The sequence below is a fragment of the Choloepus didactylus genome, chromosome 8, assembly GCF_015220235.1.
Source record: "Choloepus didactylus isolate mChoDid1 chromosome 8, mChoDid1.pri, whole genome shotgun sequence".
Classification (NCBI taxonomy): Eukaryota; Metazoa; Chordata; class Mammalia; order Pilosa; family Megalonychidae; genus Choloepus; species Choloepus didactylus.
Window position 1 is genome coordinate 30787855 of NC_051314.1, and position 21873 is coordinate 30809727.

The 21873-nt window shown below is 36.9% G+C and overlaps 1 protein-coding gene across 8 annotated transcripts in view; it reads right to left on the bottom strand.

Moving 5' to 3' along the window:
• The window catches only part of APAF1 (apoptotic peptidase activating factor 1), a 110257-nt gene that overhangs the window by 25307 nt on the left and 63077 nt on the right, over nt 1-21873 (bottom strand). For 5 of the 8 annotated variants that reach the window (XR_005218242.1, XM_037845284.1, XM_037845283.1 and 2 more), the window contains 5 exons: nt 20995-21123; nt 18360-18485; nt 12363-12482; nt 10461-10577; nt 8433-8558 (listed from right to left, as the gene is read on the bottom strand). Coding sequence is in view for 5 of the 8 variants with exons in the window: in XM_037845284.1 (XP_037701212.1) it covers nt 8433-8558; nt 10461-10577; nt 12363-12482; nt 18360-18485; nt 20995-21123 (618 nt within the window). In the remaining 3 variants the exon portion in view is untranslated. Of the gene's footprint in view, nt 1-8432; nt 8559-10460; nt 10578-11897; nt 12130-12362; nt 12483-18359; nt 18486-20994; nt 21124-21873 lie in introns of those variants that run through there. The other 3 variants (XR_005218243.1, XM_037845282.1, XR_005218244.1) reach the window with 3 other exon arrangements.

Genomic DNA, 21873 nt, shown 5'->3' on the forward strand with positions numbered 1-21873 from the left:
GAGAGGGATATACCTATTCCATTTGTAGGGAAGTAGAATGGCGCAGCCCAGCTGGAGGGCAGTGTGGTGGTTCCACAGAAAACTAACTATGGGTTTGTCATATGGTCCTGCAACCCCATTACTGGGTATATACTTGGAAGAACTGAGAACAGGGACATGAGTGGACATTGCACACTGGTGTTTATGGCAGCCGTATTCACAATTTGCAATGGATGGAGGTGGCTTAAGGGTACACTGACTGATCAATGGAACAGTGAACTGGGGTGTATATATACAATGGAATACTGAGTGGCAGCAAGAAGAAACAAAGTTGTGGGTATGCACCTAGGTGAATGAGGACAGTATGCTGAATGAAATAAGCCGGAATTGAAAACACAAACATGTAACGCCTCACTAATATGGACTAACTACAATTTGTAAACTCTGAGAATTGAATCTGAGAGCACAGGTTATCAGGTGAAGGCTTATAGCAAAGGTTCCTAGATTGTAAGCTCTTACAGCAGTCCCATCTATTCATGAGGTGTAACAGTTCTAAATTCTGAGATGCTGAGCTGTTTGTGTATAACCTGGTCTGTCCCTGGAACTTCAGGTATCTGTGTAAACCTGAGACTCAGAGCCAGAGTTTGGTAGCTATGAATGACAGTATTACCCCATATAGCAAATTTAAAGAGGATGAAAAAGAGATCAGACTTCAATTAGAGATACGAACAGAACAAATTTGATTAGAACTAAGGTAAACCAGACTAAAGGGTAAAAGATGATATTGACCAAAGGAAGAGATATTTATTTGGTACAAAATCTACATTTACTGTAGCATGCTATCAATTTTAATTGTATGGTCACTTTATTCAAATACCATAATTACCATAATTCAAATACCTTGAATAAGGGATGAGATCTGGTTGGTTTGTACAGGTTAGTGTGAAACCCTGACACAGCCCAGAGTAATTTGGACAGAGAATAAAAACTATTTGCAAAGCCCCCTTGAGGCACTGGGGAAAAATGTGGAAATATTAAACTTCCTCACCTGGAGAACTCCTGATATTCTTGTAAGCATTGAGGACTACGACTGTAGTAAGCTGAGCCTTCGATCCTGGGGCTTACCCTTATAAAGCTTATTACTGCAAAGGAAAGGCTAAGCCTACTTATAATTGTGCCTAAGAGTCAGCCCCAGAGAACCTCTTTCGTTGCTCAGATGTGGCTTGTCTCTCTCTAAGCCCACTCGGTAAGTAAACTGACTGCCCACCCCTTCATGGGACATGACTCCCAGGGATGAACCTGGACCTGGCATAGAGGATTGAGAAATGAAATGAACCAAAATAAAGTTTCAGTGGCTGACAGATTTCAAATGGAGTTGAGAGGTCATTCTAGAGGTTATTCTTACGAGTTATATAGATACTCCTTTTTAGTTTTTAGTATATTGGAATAGCTAGAAGGAAATATCTGAAACTATTGAACCACAATCCAGTATCCTTGATTCTTAAAGATGACTGTATAACTATATAGCTTACGCGGTATGATTGTGAAAACCTAGTGTCTCACACTCCCCTTATCCAGTGTATAGACAAATGAGTAGAAAAAAGGAGGGCAAAAAGTAAATGAATAATAGGGGTGGGGAAAAAAGTAAGAAATGTTTTGGGTATTCCTTTTTACTTTTATTCTTATTCTTATTTTTATTTTTTTGGAGTAATGAAAATGTTCAAAAAACTGATTGTGATGATGAATGCACAACTATATGACGATACTGTGATTGTATACTTTGGATGATAGTATGGTATGTGAACATATCTCAATAAAATTGCATTTAAAAAAAAAACTACTACAAGGACACAGTAATTAAAACACTGTAGTACTGGCATAAGGGTAGACATAAAGACCATGCAATAAATTGACAGACCAGATATAAAACCCAAATCATGGCCAGATGATTTTCAGTAAGGGTGCCAAGGCCATTCAATGGGGGGAATAATCTCTACAACAAATGGTACTGGGACAACTGGAAATCCACATACAAAAGAATACATGTGGACCACTTATCATCTCTCACCACAGAGAAAAATTAATTCAAAATGGATTGAAGACCTAAATATAAGGGCTAATACTATAAAACTCTTACAAGAAAACATAAGCAAATATCTTCAGGATATTGGCAAGTAAGCAGTGGAGTTTTAGATTCTACACCAAAACCATGCACACCAAGAGGAAAAATACATAAAATGGAACTCATGTAAATTAAAAACTTTTTTGATCAAAGGACATTATCAAGAAAGTAAAAAAGACAACCTAAAGAATGGGAGAAAATATTTGGAAACCATATATCTGATGAGGGTTTAATATCCAGAATATATAAAGAACTCCTACAACTCAACAATAAAAAGACAAACAACGCAATTAAAAAATGGGCCAAGGATTTGAACAGACATTTCTCCAAAGAAGATATACAAATGGCAAAAAAAAAAGTATGAGAAAAGAAGCTCAACACCATTAGTGATTAGAGACATGCAAATTAAAACCACAGTGACATAACACTCACACCCACTATGATGGCTATTATTAACAAACCTGAACATAAAGAATTGGAAAGGATGCAGAGAAACAGTAACCATCATACACTGTTGGTGGGAATGTAAAATGGTGCAGTCACTGGGGAAAACAGTTGGTGGCTCCTCAATTCAACTCCTAGGTACATATTCTAAAGAACTGAAAGCAAGGACTTGGACAGATATTTGTACAATATTCATCACAGCATTATTCAAAGTAGCCAAAAGTTGGAAGCAACCCAAGTGTCCATCAACAGACAAATGGATAAACAAAGTGTGGTATATCCACACAATGAAATGTAATTCAGCCTAAAAAGAAGTGAAGTGCTGATATATACTACAACGTGGTTGAACCTCAGAGACATCACGTTGAGTGAAATAAGCCAGACACAAATGAGCAAATGTTGTATGATTTCTCTCACCTGAAATATTTAGAATAAGCAAATTCATAGAGACAGAAAGCAGAATAGTAGTTACAGGGGTAGAGGGAGAGAGAAATGGCGAGCTAGTACTAAATGAGAATGAGTTTTGATTTGGAATGAAGAAACAGTCTGTAAATAGTGTGAAAGTCATGCAGTATTGTCAATGTCCTTAATATCAAAGAATTATCCACTTGAAATAGCTAGTTTTATGCTATTTTATTTTACCACAATTAAAAAAATAAATTGTTATATGTGATGATACTGTGAACCACTGATTGTGCATTTTGAGAGAGATTGTATGGTATGTGAATATATCTCAATAAAACTGCTTAAAAATAAAAAATAAATTGTTAAATAAAAAAAGATGAAGAAAATTAGCCACCACCAAAGGTATGCACATTATTAACATTCTTCACCTAATTTTGAAATATCTTTAAGTCTTTTCCTATCAGGCTTAGGCAAAATTGTAAAAGAAATGACATCTACCTTATTCCCCTTTCTTTACTCTTTTATCCTCCATGTTTAGCAGCCACCCTCCCCTCCAAGTCCTGGTTCTCAGATGTCTCCATACTTTCTGTCTCAGAGAGCTCATTCACAGAGGCAGGATATCAGGAGTAGGTTTCCTGTATGAGAGCAAGGGGACCTTAGAATAAGAGCTGGAAGAAAGATTAATTTTAAAGAGAAATGAATTAGGAATTTCAGTATTTTAAGAACCCAAAGAGATATGCTAGGGGAAGGAAAAGAGACAGAGGCTTTTCTGGCTCTATAGATCGTACCAGAAAGGAAGGACACCCTGTGTGACAAAGCTTAAAATACCCTAGGACCATTTTCACTAAGAACTTTCTAGCTCCCTGTTCTAGTTTGCTAATGCTGCTGGAATGCAAAACACTAGAGATGGATTGGCTTTTATAAAAGGGGGTTTATTTGGTTACACAGTTACAGTCTTAAGGCCATAAAGTGAACACATCAGCAGTCGGGTACCTTCACTGGAGGATGGCCAATGGTGTCCAGAAAACCTCTGTTAGCTGGGAAGGCATGTGGCTGATGTCTGCTTCAAAGTTCTGGTTTCAAAATGGCTTTCTCCCAGGACGTTCCTCTCTAGGCTGCAGTTCCTCAAAAATGTCACTCTTACTTGCACTTGGGGTATTTGTCCTCTCTTAGCTTCTCCGGAGCAAGAGTCTGCTTTCAATGGCCGTCTTCAAACTGTCTCTCATCTGCAGCTCCTGTGCTTTCTTCAAAGTGTCCCTCTTGACTCTAGCTCCTCTACAAAATGTCACTCTCAGCTGCACTGAGTTCCTTCTGTTTGTCAGCTCATTTATATGGCTCCAGTTATTAATTTAGACCCACCCTGAATGGGCGAGCCAACACCTCCAAGGAAATTATCCAATCAGAGTCATCACCCACAGTTGGGTGAGGCACATCTCCATAGAAACACTCAAAGAATTGCAATCTAATTAACAGTGATAGGTCTGCCCACACAAGATTACATCAAAGATAATGGCATTTGGGGAACATAATACATTCAAACCAGCACACTCCCTCTCTTCCAGGCTCTACTGAACTCAAGGATCAGGAGCTAACATTAACAGCTCCTTTTGGTTGACAGACACTGCCAATCCTATCTGTGCCTGATTCACTACTCATTCCTGATTTAGGTTCTTACTACTGCCTTCCACATCAGGAAATCAGAGAGGCTTCCAGAGCAGATGTAACAAAGATTTTAATACTCACTGAAGGGAGATTAAGAATAGCCTTACCAGTTTTATTACAGAAGCTTTTCTATAAGGCAGCGACAACAGGAATACTTTTTCTGTTTGGCTCAAACAACTGTGCTAATTGAATCACCTTGTGATGATATGTAAACTTCCACCAGCATTACTTTGTATTTTGAGTCTGGAGATGTCTACCATCAGCTATAATTCTTGAAATGTATATATACTGTAGAATTTTTCAGCTTATAAATAAAATTTATATTTTAAAAATGCAAAAGAATCTTCTTATACCTGCAAGAACCAATATTCTTATAACTTGGCCCATGTGAGTATGCCTACCACTTGGGCTTTATTTACCTCAAGATAAAGGATCAAAAACTACTGAGATAGACCTCGAATTTCACAACCATAGGTACTGTAATCAGGTCAGTTGATGATTCTTCAAATTTTGACAGTAACTTCAGTTCAGTTCAACAAAGATATGCTGAACCCTTACAACATTCCAGACACTGGGGATACTAAGATTATTAAAACAAACTTCCATCTAAATTAAACTAAAACAAAAACCCAACCAGTCACTACTTGGAAATAGTTACAAAGAATTTTGTTACATGAATGCATATTCATTAAAACATTTAAAATGCAAAAAAAGTATTCAGAGCAGAACAGAAAAAAGGATGAAACACAACTTAACTCATATTTCTAAAAATAATTTAACTCTTATTCTAAAAATATTTCTAAAAATTATTTCTCCCTCAGGCTGAGAATATCTGATCTTCAAGCTAGTCATAAAACCTTACAAATTTAGCTTTCGACATAAAGGCAATACAGTATACAATGTCTCAGTAGGATTTCATCAGATGTCGTTTAGTTTTACCCATTTCAAAGACATCTGGAGAGCAAAAAAGGTAGATATTATACTGAGCTTCACAATTTAATAAAATAGTATCATGGGAGCCCTTAATAAAGAAGTTTCTGTACTGAAGCTAAATTTCATTCTAATCATACACCTTCACAGGACTCACAAAGACTGAGACTATCATATACTAACATAAAAAATCTTTTTTTCCATGTGGAAATACTAAACGTCACCACCTCGGCAATTCCTGATATTCTCACAAGCATTAGGGACTCCCAATTTAAAAAGTCAAGCCCTTGATCTTGGAGCCTACCCTTATAGAACTTATTCCTGCAAAGGAGAAGCTAAGCCTACTTATAATTATGCCTAAGAGTCATCCCAGAGAACCTCTTTTGTCGCTCAGATGTGGCCTTTCTCTCAGCCAATTCTGCAAATAAACTCACTACCCTCTCCTCTACATGGGACATGACTCTCAGGGATGTAAGTCTCCCTGGCAATGTGGGACATGATTACCAGAGATAAGCCTGGGGTTGGTATCATGAGATTGAGAATGCCTTCTTGACCAAAAGGGGGAAAAGAAACTAAACAAAATATGGTTTCAGTGGCTAAGAGATTTCAAATAGAGTCAAGGGGTCATTCTGGAGGTTATTCTTATGCACTATATAGATATTCCTTTTTAGATTCTAGTGTATTAGGATAGCTAGAAGGAAATACCCAAAACTGTTTAAGTGTCATCCAGTAGACTGGATTCCTGATGACTGTATAACTAAACAGGCTTTATCATGTGACCATGTGATTGTGACAACCTTGTGACTGACTCTCCCTTTATCCAGTGTGTGGGCAGATGAGTAATAAAATAAAGACCCAAAAGTAATAATAATGGGGGAGGACAGTATGGGATATTTAAGATGTTCTTTTTTATTTTTATTTTTATTTGTTCTAAAATTGATTGTGGTGATGAATGTACAACCATACGATGATACTGTGAGCCATAGACTATAAACTTTGGAAGGATTATTTGGTGTGTGACTATCTCAATAAAATTATATTAAAAAATATATTTTTTTCCAAAACAATTTTAATAGCATAGTTATATACTGTCATTACATACTAAATAAAAGAATTTATAGTGAATTCTAGTGAATACATGAATTTATCTCCTTCACTTCCAAGTGCTATTAAAATAACAGGTTAAGAGAAAGGGAAAGGGAATAACAGCAACAAAATGTCAGAAGCTGGAAAGCAGGAGAATGATAATTGTTATGGGTTGAATTTTGTCCTCCAAAAAGATATGCTGAAGTCCTAACCCCTGGTATCTGTGAATATGATCCCTATTTGGAAATAGGGTCTTTGTAGATGTTATGAACTTAAGATGAGGTCATACTGACTTAGGGTGGGCCCTAATCCAATAGGACTAGTGTCCTTATAAGAAGAGAAGAGTCATGGAAAAGACACACACAGGGGTAAAGGCCATATGAAGACGGAGACAGATCTGGAATTATGCAACTACAAGCCATGGAACACCAAGGATTGCCAGCCACCACCAGAAGCTGGCCATTAGAGAAAGCATGGCCCTGCCAACAACTTAATTCCTGATAGAGAATCTTGATAGCCTCCAGAACTGTGAGAGAATACATTCTTTTTGTTTTAAATCACTAAGTTTGTAGTACTTTGTTACAGCAGCTGACTTAGCAGAACCAAGAAAATGGAATGCAGATATTAGAGAACAATACAGAAAGATGAAAATTTAAGAAAATTTCCCTGCATTGAAAAAGAGAAGTTTTCCAAATTGAGAAGTGATACTGAATACTTACAGCAATGGATAAAAACAAACCTACACTAAGGCACACCATCATAAAAGTTCAAAATTCTGGGGACAAAGAGAAGATCTTAAAATCTTCCAGAGAGAAAGATTAGGAATCAGAATGACTTGCCTTCTCAACATGAACTTTGGAACTTGAAAAAATGTCTCCAAACTTTTAGGGTAAAATAATTTCCATCACTACTCAGCCAAACTTAGTATGAGAATAAAATTTTACTAAATTTCATTAAGGCAGGAAAAACATTCATAGTACACTCCATGATTAGCTGCAAACAGTGTTGATTTCGTAATAATAATGACACTAATGACCTAATTTGTTATAATTGTATTGGGGTCATGGGGGTTGATAAACAGATTTGTGAGTATTTGTGTGTGCACATATGGTGAAGATAAGACAAGTGGGAGGTGAAAGAGAGCCAAGCCCTCATCTTACTATAGGGAAAACAGTGGAAAATACCTCTACGGAAAAATCAAGAATTAGCACATAAAGGGGCAGGAAGGTAAAAATCAAAAGAAACATCTACAAGCTAAAAGTAGTTGCTTCCAAAGAATGAGAAATGGGGCCCTATTTTTCATAATGAGCAATATTAATTTTTTAAATTATGTGCACTGGAAATTTGATAAAAATTAAAAAAAACTGTAAAGAAGATAAACTAATCCTAGTGCCTCTATATGCACAATCCTCTACTAAGGTAAACTATTCTTTTTGTCACAGGATTTCTTTCCTGTGATAGACATTTGATTCTTGAAAGAATGAAATTATTTTAATCAGATTTTATTACTGTAAAGAAAATCAAGGAGAAATCACATAAATGTGACAAAAAATATTTATTGGTATAAATCCAAATACCAAGGCAGGCAGGAAAGTTCAAGTGAACCCTTGGATTCCAAAAGAAGTTTTTTAGTCAAACTGCCTGCTTCACCCACAGAAAGATATGAAAAGGGAATGAATTTCATCTAAACCCATGTGTATAATCTGAATGCATACCTAAAGTGGTATACAATCTTTGATTTGAGCCATAATCAAATTGTTCATATTCAGTATTACATATGTTAGGTTTTCATCCTCCATCTCACCTGAATTGCAGAATCATCAGAGCTTGAAATAAGAGTCTTCCCATCAGCTGTGAACTGGATATGTCGTACAGCTTTCTTATGTCCAATCCTGGATCGGAAGATTCTGCTGTTTAGGAGTTCTAAAATCTTCAAAGAAGAAAACCACAGAAAATTAATATAAAGAAATACAACACCTAAGCATTACACACCTAAGTTATTATACTAAATCAATCAATCAATAAATAAATATGGTTTCTTTTCCCAAATTAAAATGTACTCAAGGGAAGCCTAAGGAAAATACAGATGATGCTAAAAAGATTTCAGAAATTCAAACCTAACCTACACGTCTGAAAAAAGGCCTCTCAGTGAGTGAAGGGAACTTGTGTAAATGAGGGCCTTTCTAAATTAACAGGTTGGACAATCTCACAATTTGTAATAGGGAAGGAAGGAGGGCGGGTGGGTTAGCATAATAATTGAGCACACAGTCTCAAAGACCTCAGTTTGAATCCTAGCTCTGCCACTTACTAATTTTTGTAAGTTGTGGAAATGAAGACTTTAGATGTCTACAACACAAGAACAATAATACCTATCATCCAGGATATTAAAAAAATTCAATGAAAGCATCTGGCACAATAAATACCTAATAAATGGCAGCTGTTACTGTTATTACATGATAATACTACACTGAACTATATAAAACGGCTATTTTATGGGTTAAAAACAGCCAAATATTGGCAATTTCATATGGTTCATAAATATACTATTTGATGACTTTGAGGGGGATAAAGGATGTGCATGAGGCACATGCATGTTTTATAAGCTATTTTCTTGAACCTTATTTAAAGGTACTTAGTAAAAACAAAAAGAACACAGTGCTGGCTTGGCACAAAGGCAAAAAAAAAAGGAGGGGAATGAAGAATCTCTTAAGAATAAATAATAATATACAGGAGTCTGAGATATGAGATTGAGAGGGTAAGGCTGAGTTACACCTGGCAAATGTATAATCATCTCTTGCTTAACAAACACCAATATATTTTTTTCAGAATAGCATCCATCTTAACTAATTTTTCACAATAATGAGGAAAAAACAAAGCCTTAACTCTGAATCAATAACTCAATGGCCATGGCAAATATACAATAACACTGAGATCACTTTCCAAACGCTTCCTTCTTCCCTTTATGTATAAACATATAGTCTCCTGGTTTTGGGGGGCAATATGAACCAGAGAATATTTGTGTAATTGCTCATGAAAATGAATCCAAAGTAAAATAAATGAAAGATAGTGCCACAGTTAATAAATTAAGAAATAATTCCAAAAAGGCTAGTGAGAGCAAGTGAAAGAAGGAGCCAATGTTGGTTTTTTTTTCCCCCAAAAAGAAAGAGTTTATTGCTCAGCGCGAAGCAGATCAGCACGAAGCAGATCTTGGCCCCAAACCAACATTCTTTTAAAAACTTTTATATAGCTAGAGAAAATATGCTTTTGTAATGAATTTCATTTGTGATAAAGACAATATTTTTATTCAAAATGACTTTTATTATATTATCCTTTTTACACCTTATAATCTGATTTTGTTTTTATTTGGTCTTATTTTATAAATTAAGGCTTTCAGGTAGTGAATAGGTATACTTCTAATATCAAAGTAGAACAGCAAAGGGTGGAGAAACAGGGAAGCATAAGGTAACCCTAACTGATATTCCCGATGAAACTTATCAGGACCAAATGGAAACCACTTACACCCCCAATCAGCTGAGTTTCTAAGACTGAGGAGGAAAAATATGCTCTTCGCATAGTCTTACGCAAATCTCTGACAGCAAAACAACTAGGTAGAGAATAAAGAATACAAAAAAAACAAATGGTATGAAAAACAGGAGTAAAGGCAATTTGAAAACTACATAACCAACTGGATTGTGAGATTATTTTTAGTCTAATGGAGCGATTAATATAGCATAGAAAGATTTTTTAGTATAAGTCTACAATGCCAGACATATAATTACTTTTAAATAAATACATATACTGCAAAGAATGACTGAAGACTAGAACCAAGTACCTCAATGGCCCCATCTTCATCTCCAAATGCAATGTACTGAAGATGTGGACTTAAGCAACAGCAACTAACTTGAGCTTCAGTCAGATAATCAATCTGACCTGTTTTTCCATTAATTAGCTAATGAAAAATAAGGCACAATCAGTTATTAGGTCGTAAGAGCAGTTTTGTTCTTTAGAAGGGTTCAATTGAAAAAGTAAAATAAAACACAGGAAATAACCAACAAGATCTCCCAGGGAAGCAACAAAACCCTATTCTAGTCTCAGTAGATACATTCAGCACTTCATGCTTTCATTTCATTTCACTTTTTTTGGTTCAAATACATTTTTATAAAATAAAACAAGCTTTAAAGGGTTTATAAAGCAACTGCTGTGCCTACCACCTGTGACATATCTCTCTGATTTGTAATCCCACAGCTAGCTTCACACCTCTTTTCCATTTCTTCACAAAGCCCATTTTAATAGGGCTATCATTCGTTAAAATACACTTTTCTGACATTTTTCAAGGGTGTTAATGAAACGGGACCAAGACAGACTTTCCATAAAAAAACAAATGGAAATTAAAATGTGTTTATATCTTCTGAATTACTCACACAACTGTATAAATTAAGATTCTTTCTCTTTTTCTTTTCAGCAGGAGTAGGGAGGTGCATTGGATCCTGAACATGTAACGTTTAAACTAAGATTAACCAATTCCATTCTGTGTACTAATGCTATGATTATTTTTTAAAACACCACCAGTAAAGATGTTCTATTACTCAAGTAAAACGTGACCTAGAAAAACATTTCTGAAGTTTAAATCAATTGTTAGATACTTCTCTATAACTTAAGTGTTCTAACCTAAAAATCCTGAGTTATTTTTCAAAATGAAATAAGCAGTCACCTTGTCTCAGGTACAAATATTACAGGATCAATTGCTCACGGAAAGCTTTTCCTTTACAATATTTTACCTGTCATTTTCCAAATTATTAGACATTCAAAATGAAGCTAAACTACTAAAAGCTGAATATCCTGCTTCTCTCAAAAGATAATTTCCAGATACTTTTTTAAAGTAGTGGCTAAAAAAATGTTTTGTTCACATAAATGGAAATCCTCTGAATTCCCCCACAACCATCACACCACCTACACAGTGGAACTAACCTAACCTGCTCTTGAACTCCAATGCTCTGTAGCACATCTGCTCTCTCTTTTACCACCTACCACTGAGAACTCATAAATCCCATTCCTCTGCCAATGGATCTCTGGGGCTCTCCTTCTCTTCAGCCAGTCTAGAAATGTTCCCTTTGTTGGAGGGAAGGGGTCTAAAGTAGAGCTATTTGGATTCCTAAGTGATACATTTCTTTCAGTTTTACTACACAACCTTTTCCTTCTTAGGAACACAATAAACATTCAACAAATACTTATTGAACAAATGTGTGAATAAATGAAGGAACAGGCATACTTCAATATGTGAAGACCACTCCCTTCCATCTCAGGTCCGATGGGTCAGACTTATCTCACACTTAAGTGTTCTTTCGAAGACACTGTTATCCTTCTGAAATAAGGCTTCCATTGGTATGTCCATCTCCCTTGCACACTCCATCAGACATTTCTGAATCACTATTGTGGACAAGTTCAAGTTCTTCTCATGGTATTCCTTTACTCCATGAAAATTTAGGAATGTGATCATAGATCTAACAGGTGAGGAATGAGGTAAGCTGAGGTATCACCTAATTTAATTCTGAATACTCGCATCATCTAAGCTTCAGTTTAAGACCCATATATTTATTCATCTAATACCTTCTGGTATTTATTGGATTCTATACAATTATGCCTAATTCCAAGTCCAAAAACAAACAAGAAAAAATTGTGAATTATGAATTTCAACCAAAACTATATTTCCTATTGTTTTCTAAATAATACTCACTTGCAGACGTCTTATATTGTCAACTGCAAGAATCATCACTTCATTCTCCTGAAACACAACATCTACTTCTTGCTTTAATACTATAGCAGAGTTCTTACATACTTTCTTTGTCTCCCAGAGCTGGTTAAGAGATAAAAAAATTAAAATAAGATATCTGTATACTATCAACCCATCCTTTGAAATAATGTAAGGACAAATATCTTGAAGCAAGATACAAACCGTGTTTCACAATAAAAATGCCTATGATGCTGGAAATTTTTCACTGAGATTATAAACCAATTAAATAAATATTTATTAAGACATTCTACAGTAAGACACAGTTATTATTAAGAGTTACAGAGAGGAGAACCTAAGATGGCGGCTAGGTGAGACAGAGCAAAAAAACACCTCCGTGAAAAATACTAGATAAAAACCAGAAAGTGGCCCAGAACACCACTTCCAGAGTAGCACCAGCCAGACAAGGTCTGCTAAATCTACAGGGACCAGGGATTGGGAAAGCCATAAGGACCACACTCCACTTTGTCTAGTTTATGGATGGATGAGTAGAAAAATACGGGAAGGAAACAAACAGACAAAGGTACCCAGTGTTCTTTTTTACTTCAATTGCTCTTTTTCACTCTAATTATTATTCTTGTTATTTTTGTGTGTGTGCTAATGAAGGTGTCAGGGATTGATTTAGGTAATGAATGTACAACTATGTAATGGTACTGTGAACAATCGAAAGTACGATTTGTTTTGTATGACTGCGTGGTATGTGAATATATCTCAATAAAATGAAGATAAAAAAAAAAAGTATATCCATTAAGCAATGGAAAAAAAAAAAAAAAATCTACAGGGACCATGCATTTGGTGAAACCAGGAGTCTGCATTCTGAAACGAGTGAGTGAGTCGGCTGACAGTCCCTCGGCCATGCTGCAGTGTGGGGAAACGGTGGGTTGGCATTTGGAGACAGACTAGTTCTTTAAAAAAAAAGGAAGCCCGGGAGCAGCTGCAGATATGATGGGAGCAGGCTGGGCTAATGCCTCAGTGTCTGGAGTGGAGGATACCCCTTCCCACACCCACTGCTGATTGTCTCAGGCCCAGGGGAGCAAAGGGGAGCCAAAAGGAGAAAAAAAATGCATGACTTGCAGCCATCTCCCCGGCGGGCGGGGGCACCCCTGCCCAGGGCCAAACCCACAGCACAGAGCTGAGCCAAGAAACCCAGCATGACAGGGAGTCTTTCCCACAGCACCGCTCACATGCCACAATATCGGCCATGAACAGTGGCCTTTAATACACCCACGGCTGATTGTCCTGGAGCTGGGAGGGCAGAGCTGCGCGGAAAGGGGGAAGTTAACGCGTCCCATTCAACCATCTTTGAAGCGGGCTGGGAACGCCCCTGCATAGCCCAGCGTCCCAGGGCTTCCCTGGAGGCTGGCGCATACTTGGGATGTGGCACAGCCTTCCCTCAGCAGAGGACCTGGAAGAACGCAGCAGGGAAGGCAGAACCACTCAGAAATCCCAGGGAACCTACGCCAATACCAAGGGACTTTTGGGTCAGCGGCAGAGAACAGCCTTAAATCTCTGGGAATACCTGAGAGGTATAATTATTAAAGCTGCCCTTCCTCCCTAACCACTCAGACACACACCCCTCATTCAGGGCGGACAGCACCGACAATACACCCAAATTAAGTGCACCGATTGGACCCCACAAAAATCAGATCCCCACACACCACAAAGTTGGGGAGAACTGACTTAACTGACTTGAGGGGAATAGGTGACTCACGGACACCATCTGCTGGTTAGTTAGAGAAAGTATACGCCACCAAGCTGCAATTCTGACAAATTAAAGATCAAGTAAAGCAAGTGCCAAGAGGCCCAAAACAACAGAAAATCTTAAAGCATATGATAAAACCAGACAATAAGGAGAACCCAATCCCAAACACCCAAATCAAAAGATCAGAAGACACACATTACTTGGCTCAATTAATCAAAGAACTACAGACAGGCAACAAGAGCATGGCACAGGTTATAAAGGACATAAAGAAGACCCTAGAAGAGCATGAAGAAGATATTGCAAGAGTAAATAAAAAGATAGAAGATCCTATGGAAATTCAAGAAACTGTAGGCCAAATTAAAAAGACTCTGGATACTCATAATACGAGATTAGAGAAGTTGAACAACAACTCAGCCTCCTTGAGGACCACAGAACAGAAAAGGAAAGAACAAAAGAAAGAATGGGGAAAAAAATCAAAAAAATCGAAAACGATCTCAGGGATATGATAGATGAAATAAAACATCCAAATTTAAGACTCATTGGTGTCCCAGAAGGGGAAGAGAAGGGTAAAGGTCTAGAAAGAGTATTCAAAGAAATTGTTGGGGAAAACTTCCCAAACCTTCTACACAATATAAATACACAAAGCATAAATGCCCAGCGAACTCCAAATAGAATAAATCCAAATAAAACCACTCCAAGACATTCTGATCAGACTGTCAAATACTGAAGAGAAGGAGCAAGTTCTGAAAGCAGCAAGAGAAAAGCAATTCACCACATACAAAGGAAACAACATAAGACTAAGTTGTGACTACTCAGAGGCCACCATGGAGGTGACAAGGCAGTGGCATGACACATTTAAAACTCTGAGAGAGAAAAATTTCCAACCAAGAATACTTTATCCAGCAAAACTCTCCTTCAAATTTGAGGGAGAGCTTAAATTTTTCACAGACAAACAAATGCTGAGAGATTTTGCCAATAAAAGACCTGCCCTACTTCAGATACTAAATGGAGCCCTACCGACAGAGAAATAAAGAAAGGAGAGAGAAATATAGAGATTTTTAACAGACATATACAGAATATTACATCCCAGGTCACCGGGACACACATTCTTCTCTAGTGATCACAGATCTTTCTCCAGAATGGACTGTATGCTGGGACATAAAAACAAGCCTCAATAAAATAAAATTTAAAAAAAAATGAATTTGTTCAAAGCACATTCTCTGACCACATGAAATACAAATAGAAGTCAATAACCATAAGAGACTTGGAGAATTCACAAACACCTGGAGGATAAAAATGAGGGGGAGATGAAAACATTCCTGGATAATCAAAAGCTGAGGGACTTCATCACCAGTAATCAGTCCTATAAGAAATGCTAAAGGGAGTTGAGCAGGCTGAAAGGAAGGGACACTAAACAATTGACTGAAATTACATGAAGAAATAAAGATTTCCAGTAAAGATCACATGGTAAATATAAATACCAATACTACTGTATTGTTGATTTATAACTCCACTATTTACTTCCTACAGGATCTAAAATGCATGAACTGTAATGATAAATCAGTGGTTTTAGACTCACTGTAAAATATGTAATTTTTGACAAGAACTACATAAAGGTGGGGGAATGATGGAGTATAGGAACACAATTTATGTGTCTTACGGAAGTTAAGTTGGTATCAAAGAAAAACAAGATTATTATAGATTTAAGATGTTAAATTTAAGCCCCATGGTGAACACAAAGAAAGTATCAGAGAATGTGGCCATAGAGATGAAAAGTAGAGTAGGGGTTCCGAGAAGTGGGGGAAGGGGCAATGGGGAGTTAAGAAATGAGTGTAGGGTTTCTGTTTGGGGTGAAGGGAAACTTCTAGAAATGGATGGTGGGATAGTGATAGCATAGCAACATTCTAAATGCGGTTAATCCCACTAATAGAATGCTAGGGAGGGGGTGGAATGGGAAGATTTAGGCTATATATATGTTTCCACAACTGAAAAAAAAAAAGACAGTCTAAATAGACAACAATTAAATGCCAAGATGATCCTGGAATGGGATCTGAGGATAGAGGAGAGGAGGCTCAAAGAGACACAGATGGGACACAAGAAAAAAAAAAAAAAAGGAAATACAGAATCTAAGCTTTATATCAATGCTGAATTTCTTGAACTTCTTAGCTGCGCTTAATGAGATTGCATAAAAGAATGTTCTTGTCCATGTTTGTTCAAAGATATGTGCAGCTTCCTCTCATATGTTCAGAGGACAGAGCAATAGATAATGGATGATAGGGAGGGAAAGAAACGGTGGTGTGACAGGATGTTAAAGGTGATGGACTGGGGTATCAGGGGAGGGGAGTCAGGGTATGATGGAGTTCTACGTATGGGGTTCGCACTGTTTTTGCAACTGTTCCTGTAAGATTGAATTTATTTCAAAATAAAATTTATTAAATTAAAAAAAAAAAAAAAGATATACAGGAAACTCAACAGGGCATTCTTTGGCTCGGTGAGGGTCCCAGGCTTTCTCCTATTCAGTATTATCAAGACTGAGGGACAGCTGTTATTTTTAGGTATAATAACCATGGGTTATGTTTTTTTTTAAAGTATATTTGTCTCTTAAGTACTTTATTAATGGATAAAATCATAGTATGCATTGAATTTTCTTTAAAATAAACCAGCAGGGGAGTGGGAAATGAGGAGCGATAGACAAAGGACATTGAACATATATTAATAACTTATTGAAGCATAATGAATATATGGGCATTCATTATACTATTTGCTCTGCTTTTGTGTATGTTTTGAAATTTTCCAAAATTAAATGTTTGTTTATGCTGAAAAAAAAAAAGAGTTACGGCTCTGGAGCCAAACTGCCTCAGTATGAATCCAAGTTCCATCTAAAGCTATGACTTTGGGCAGGTACTTAACCCAGTGTACTCAAAGGACCTGCTGCCGGTTCTCAAAACTGTTTGGTAGCAGTCTTCAGCAAAATAAGGAGGTGGCACCAAGACTTTCTTGATGAGAGAAGCAGTGCACTGATTCGTATCCTGGCTCAAGCTCACTGAGCCCAGCACTTTGTAGAACTGGCTTAACCTTTAAGTGCCTATTTCCTCAGCTGTAAATATGACTGCTGTGAGAATTAGTAAATCAACATGTACAGTACTTTGCACAATGTCTGGCACAGAGTAAATACTAAATAAATTACAGCTACAATTTGTACAAACACTATATTAGATGCTACAGGAACCAACTAGGGTCCCTGCTGCACTTATAATCCAAGATACAAAGTATGAACAAGTCAGATGAGCAGAGGAGCAACAGAGGTGAGGAGCAAATCAAAACTGTAATTACATTAAAAGCAAAGTTTAATAAACACCATAAGAAAATGACATAGAATTATGTGCAATTGAAGGAGTGTGACATTACCCCCAAATGGGCTACAGGAAGGACTTCACAGCAGGCTGACTGTTAGGATTTCAACAAGGAAAGATACAGGGAAGTAAGGTATTCCAAACATATGAAATCACATCAGCAAAAGTACAGAAGCAGAGAACTACAGGATGTTTGGGGAAATGTGAATAGTCCACAGTAGGTTACCTGTAGGAATAAACAGGAAGTCACACTGTTGGAGAATGACGCATAAATGGAAGCTTAATGGAAGACTTAGGAGTATATATTTACTTTGGTAGGCAATGGGGAGCCACTGTATGTTTTTGAGCAAAAATGGCATGATTGTGTGGAACATTAGGAAAATATCTTGGAAACAGCATGTAGAATAGTTAACAAAAAAGAGAAGACTCATGTCAGAGACTAATACAACAATAGAGATAACAGGTAATAAGGGCCTGAACTTGGGCAATAGGAATGGAAAAATAGAGATAAATGATAGACAATGGAAAAGAATCTATTAGAATTGAATCTAAAAGAATCTATTAGAATTGGCAAGTAGCTGGATACAGGAATTCAAGGTAGAAGAAGAGTCAAAAATTATTTCAAGAGATCAAATGTAAATATTGAAAATAACCAAAATACATTTTAATCATTGAACTTCTCCAGGACCTGAGCCATGGTAATACTTAATGAACATGGGCTGAATGAATGAGACTGTTATATTCCATGTAATAGAACTTTTCCAGGGTGAATATGAACGTGGTACCTCCTGTTTTACTCCCCCAATGCTCCCATCAATTTCTTAGTCTATATGAAGTTTAGCTCAACATCAGTAAAATGTCTAAAATGAAAATCTCAATATTTCTCACCCTTATTGTCTGGTCATCAGAAGATGTCAAAAATGATGATCCATCAGGAGAAAACATCACACAATGAACCCAACTTAAATGTCCTCTGCAATCAGCTACTTTTAAATGTGAGTCTATATTCCACAACTACAGAATAAACATAGCACACAGAAAATCACATTCATAAGCATTTTGAATATAAAACAATGTTGAAAATAGCAAGTATTACCCAAAAATACAATTTCCAAAAATACAGCCCAAAACACACAAGCAAAAATATAAAATGCCTTAAGCAAAAGATTATTCATTGCATCATTATTTTTAATAGAAAAAATCTGGAAACAACCCAAATGACCATTAATAAAGTTCAGTAATCTCACAATAGAATAGTATGCAACTTATAAACAGGTGAAAAAAAATCTTTATGCTCTAATAGTAAGTACTCTCAAGGATTAAAAAAAAAAAAAAAAAAAAAAGCAAAGTGCAGAAGAGTATATATACTATACTGAACTACATTTTATATAAGTAAAAGATAGAAATAAAAGTTTGTGAATATATAGATGGGTATAGATATGTATACACATATACATATCTCATTATATATGTAAAAAGAAACACTAGAAAGTTAAAACAAAACCAAAAATGATTACCCACAGGGGAGGGAAAAAACAAAGTAGAGGGGGAAAGTGAGACTTCTCTGAATAAAACATATTATAAAGATTTGACTTCAGAATCATTCAAATGTTTTATCTATTTTTTAAAACTTGATCTAAAAATAACAAAATGAACATGTGTTTCCATATTCAGACAATTTTCCTTTAATAATGTCACCTAATCTTCATTTTAAGTGACTGCAAAACCCTACAATAAATGAATGCACTAATCGTAACATGTACACATTTCTCTGTTATTCATTATTACTACAAATTGTCAATGTATGCAAATGAGCCTGGCTACATTTTGTCCTGGGTTTTGAAGTTAATTACTCAAACATATTCCAGTCTAAGTTCCTCTCATTACACTTTAAATTACAGGCCTACTTCATGATTTCAGAACTAGCATGGACAAAGCAAGCACTTCATCGTACGTCCAGTGGTATTCAATCAGTGAGTTCTGTGGTTACAAAATACTTACATGAAATTTTCTGTCTTAACACCTCTAGAATCCAAGCTGGGACATACAAAGCTCAAGGCCAGCAATGAAAGCGATTCTACAACTAAAAAATCTCCCTTGAAATTTCTTCCCTCTCTTCCCTCCTCGTTCTCCCCACCCCTCCCTCATCATTTCTTTGTTATTCAGAGTCTCCAAAACAAAGTCTCTATACTTCAAGAAGGAAAACATTGTTTCCTGGAGCTTTCTAAGGATAGCAGAGGGTAAGGATTTTAGAATTGACAAGAAAGGCTGGAGGCAGAGAGTGAGGAGGGATTTGCTCCTACACTCCCAAAAATCCTGACAAAACTCAGAGAGAGGAAAATTCCAGCCACACCTACCTTGAGGATCTACAGGTAAGGTTTCAAGATCTAGCAGATCTGAATCTTTCAGTTCAAGGCCTCCGCCCAATATAGCACTGTCCACAGCAACCTACTTCTTCCCACTGCCTCAGCCAGGACTGAAGCTTTTCACACTCCTTTCCTCTGCTTCTAATGGGAAGGTTCTCAGCAGGTAAGTTCTTTAGCATTAGTTGCACGGCTGTACTTAGGCCTAGGAGAAACCTACAGCGTTCATCCCCTCACTCTCATCTCTGTACCACCATACTGAGCTCAGCAACTCTCTCCCTACACCTTCGCAGTCAAAGGCAAGGTTGGCAACCTCACTAAAAACTACTGAAATAAGCAGAGAACACTGAAGAAGTGTTTGAAGAAGTCAAGGCTCCCTTGAGAACCAGATTGTGAATCAAGAAAATTTCTCTCTTTACCAGACAAAGATCTGTATATATTTACTTTGAACTGCAATTTCAAGGGGCTTCAAATTAGCTGGAATGGAAAGTAAGAAAGCTTGGAAAACCAAATCCATCTTTGGAGGAAAAATATGAGGGAATATATTGCTTTTTTAACAAATTAATATAGTAATTCACAGGGGGGGAATTCTTCCAGGACAAGTTAGTCCTACACTCCAAATATAAAACCTATCAGTCCAGTGCAAAATTATAAATATAAACAAATAATTTATAGCAGTCATTTTATTCATTAGTACTTGGTAATGAACACCTTATCTTAAGTACTTCTAAATATAACCTCCATTTTATCCTTCTCAATGATCTAAGAAATCTGAACTAGATTCATCTCTCATCATTTCTTTTTCAGAAGAAAAGAGTCTGTGACTGTACTATTTAAGAGATGCCATGTTCCTGCCTAGGAAGCTGGTGGTCATTACATTGTTTCCCTGGACCTCTGCACATGATTTGCACTCAATAAATGCTTGATGAATGAATGGTACTTCCACTCCTGTCATATTGTCAAATCAAGTCTTCAATCACTATTAAAGTGATAAAGCTGGCTATATATTTTAATATCTTAAAGCTATAGGTCTTTAAGCTTTGAAGGAAATACTCTATGATTTCTAAAACATCTTCAGCAGTTAACAGTTTAGGCGGCCCATTCTTTGTCTTCCTTGCACCTCTGGAGACAGACTTCACAAAGTAAATTAGATTACTCACCTCCACACAGTATTGAGACAAAGCCACCACTGCCAAATGGTTATGGGGGGAGAAGTCACAATACTGGACAGTGCTGTGATGACCTGTGTAGATTTCTGCCAATAGGCCACTGGTATGAATGTCAAAAAGCTGTCAACATAAAATATAGAGATAAGCATGAAAGTTTTAAAACATAAGCTATACCAAAACTGAATCTAAATTTATTTTTAAGTCTTCTTACATTTCTAAAAATGATAAGACCTGAACAAATAAGAGAGCTACTATAATTGATATAGTTGACAGTCATAAATAAGATATAGATCAATATACATATACTTTTAAAATACTGCCTGTGCCGGTTTGAATGTATTATGTCCCCCAGAAAAAGCCATATTCTTTGATGCAGTCTTGTGGGGCAGACAGAATAGTGGGGATTAAGTTGGAACGCTTGAATTAGGTTGTTTGCATGGAGATGTGTCCCACCCAGCTGTGGGTGGTGACTCTGGTGGGATACTCCCATGGAGGTGTAGCCCCACCCATTCAGGGTGGGCCTTGATCAATGGAGCCATATAAATATGCTGACTCAGAGATGGAACTCAGTGCAGCTGTGAGTGACGTTTTGAAGAGGAGCAAGCTTGCTAGAGAGGAACGTCCTGGGAGAAAGCCATTTTGAAACCAGAACTTTGGAGCAGACGCCAGCCACGTGCCTTCCCAGCTAACAGAGGTTTTCCGGACGCCATCGGCCATCCTCCAGTGAAGGTACCCAATTACTGATGTGTTACCTTAGACACTTTATGGCCTTAAGACTGTAACTATGTAGCCAAATAAAGCCCCTTTTTATAAAAGCCTATCCATCTCTGGTGTTTTGCATTCTGCAGCATTAGCAAACTAGGACACTGC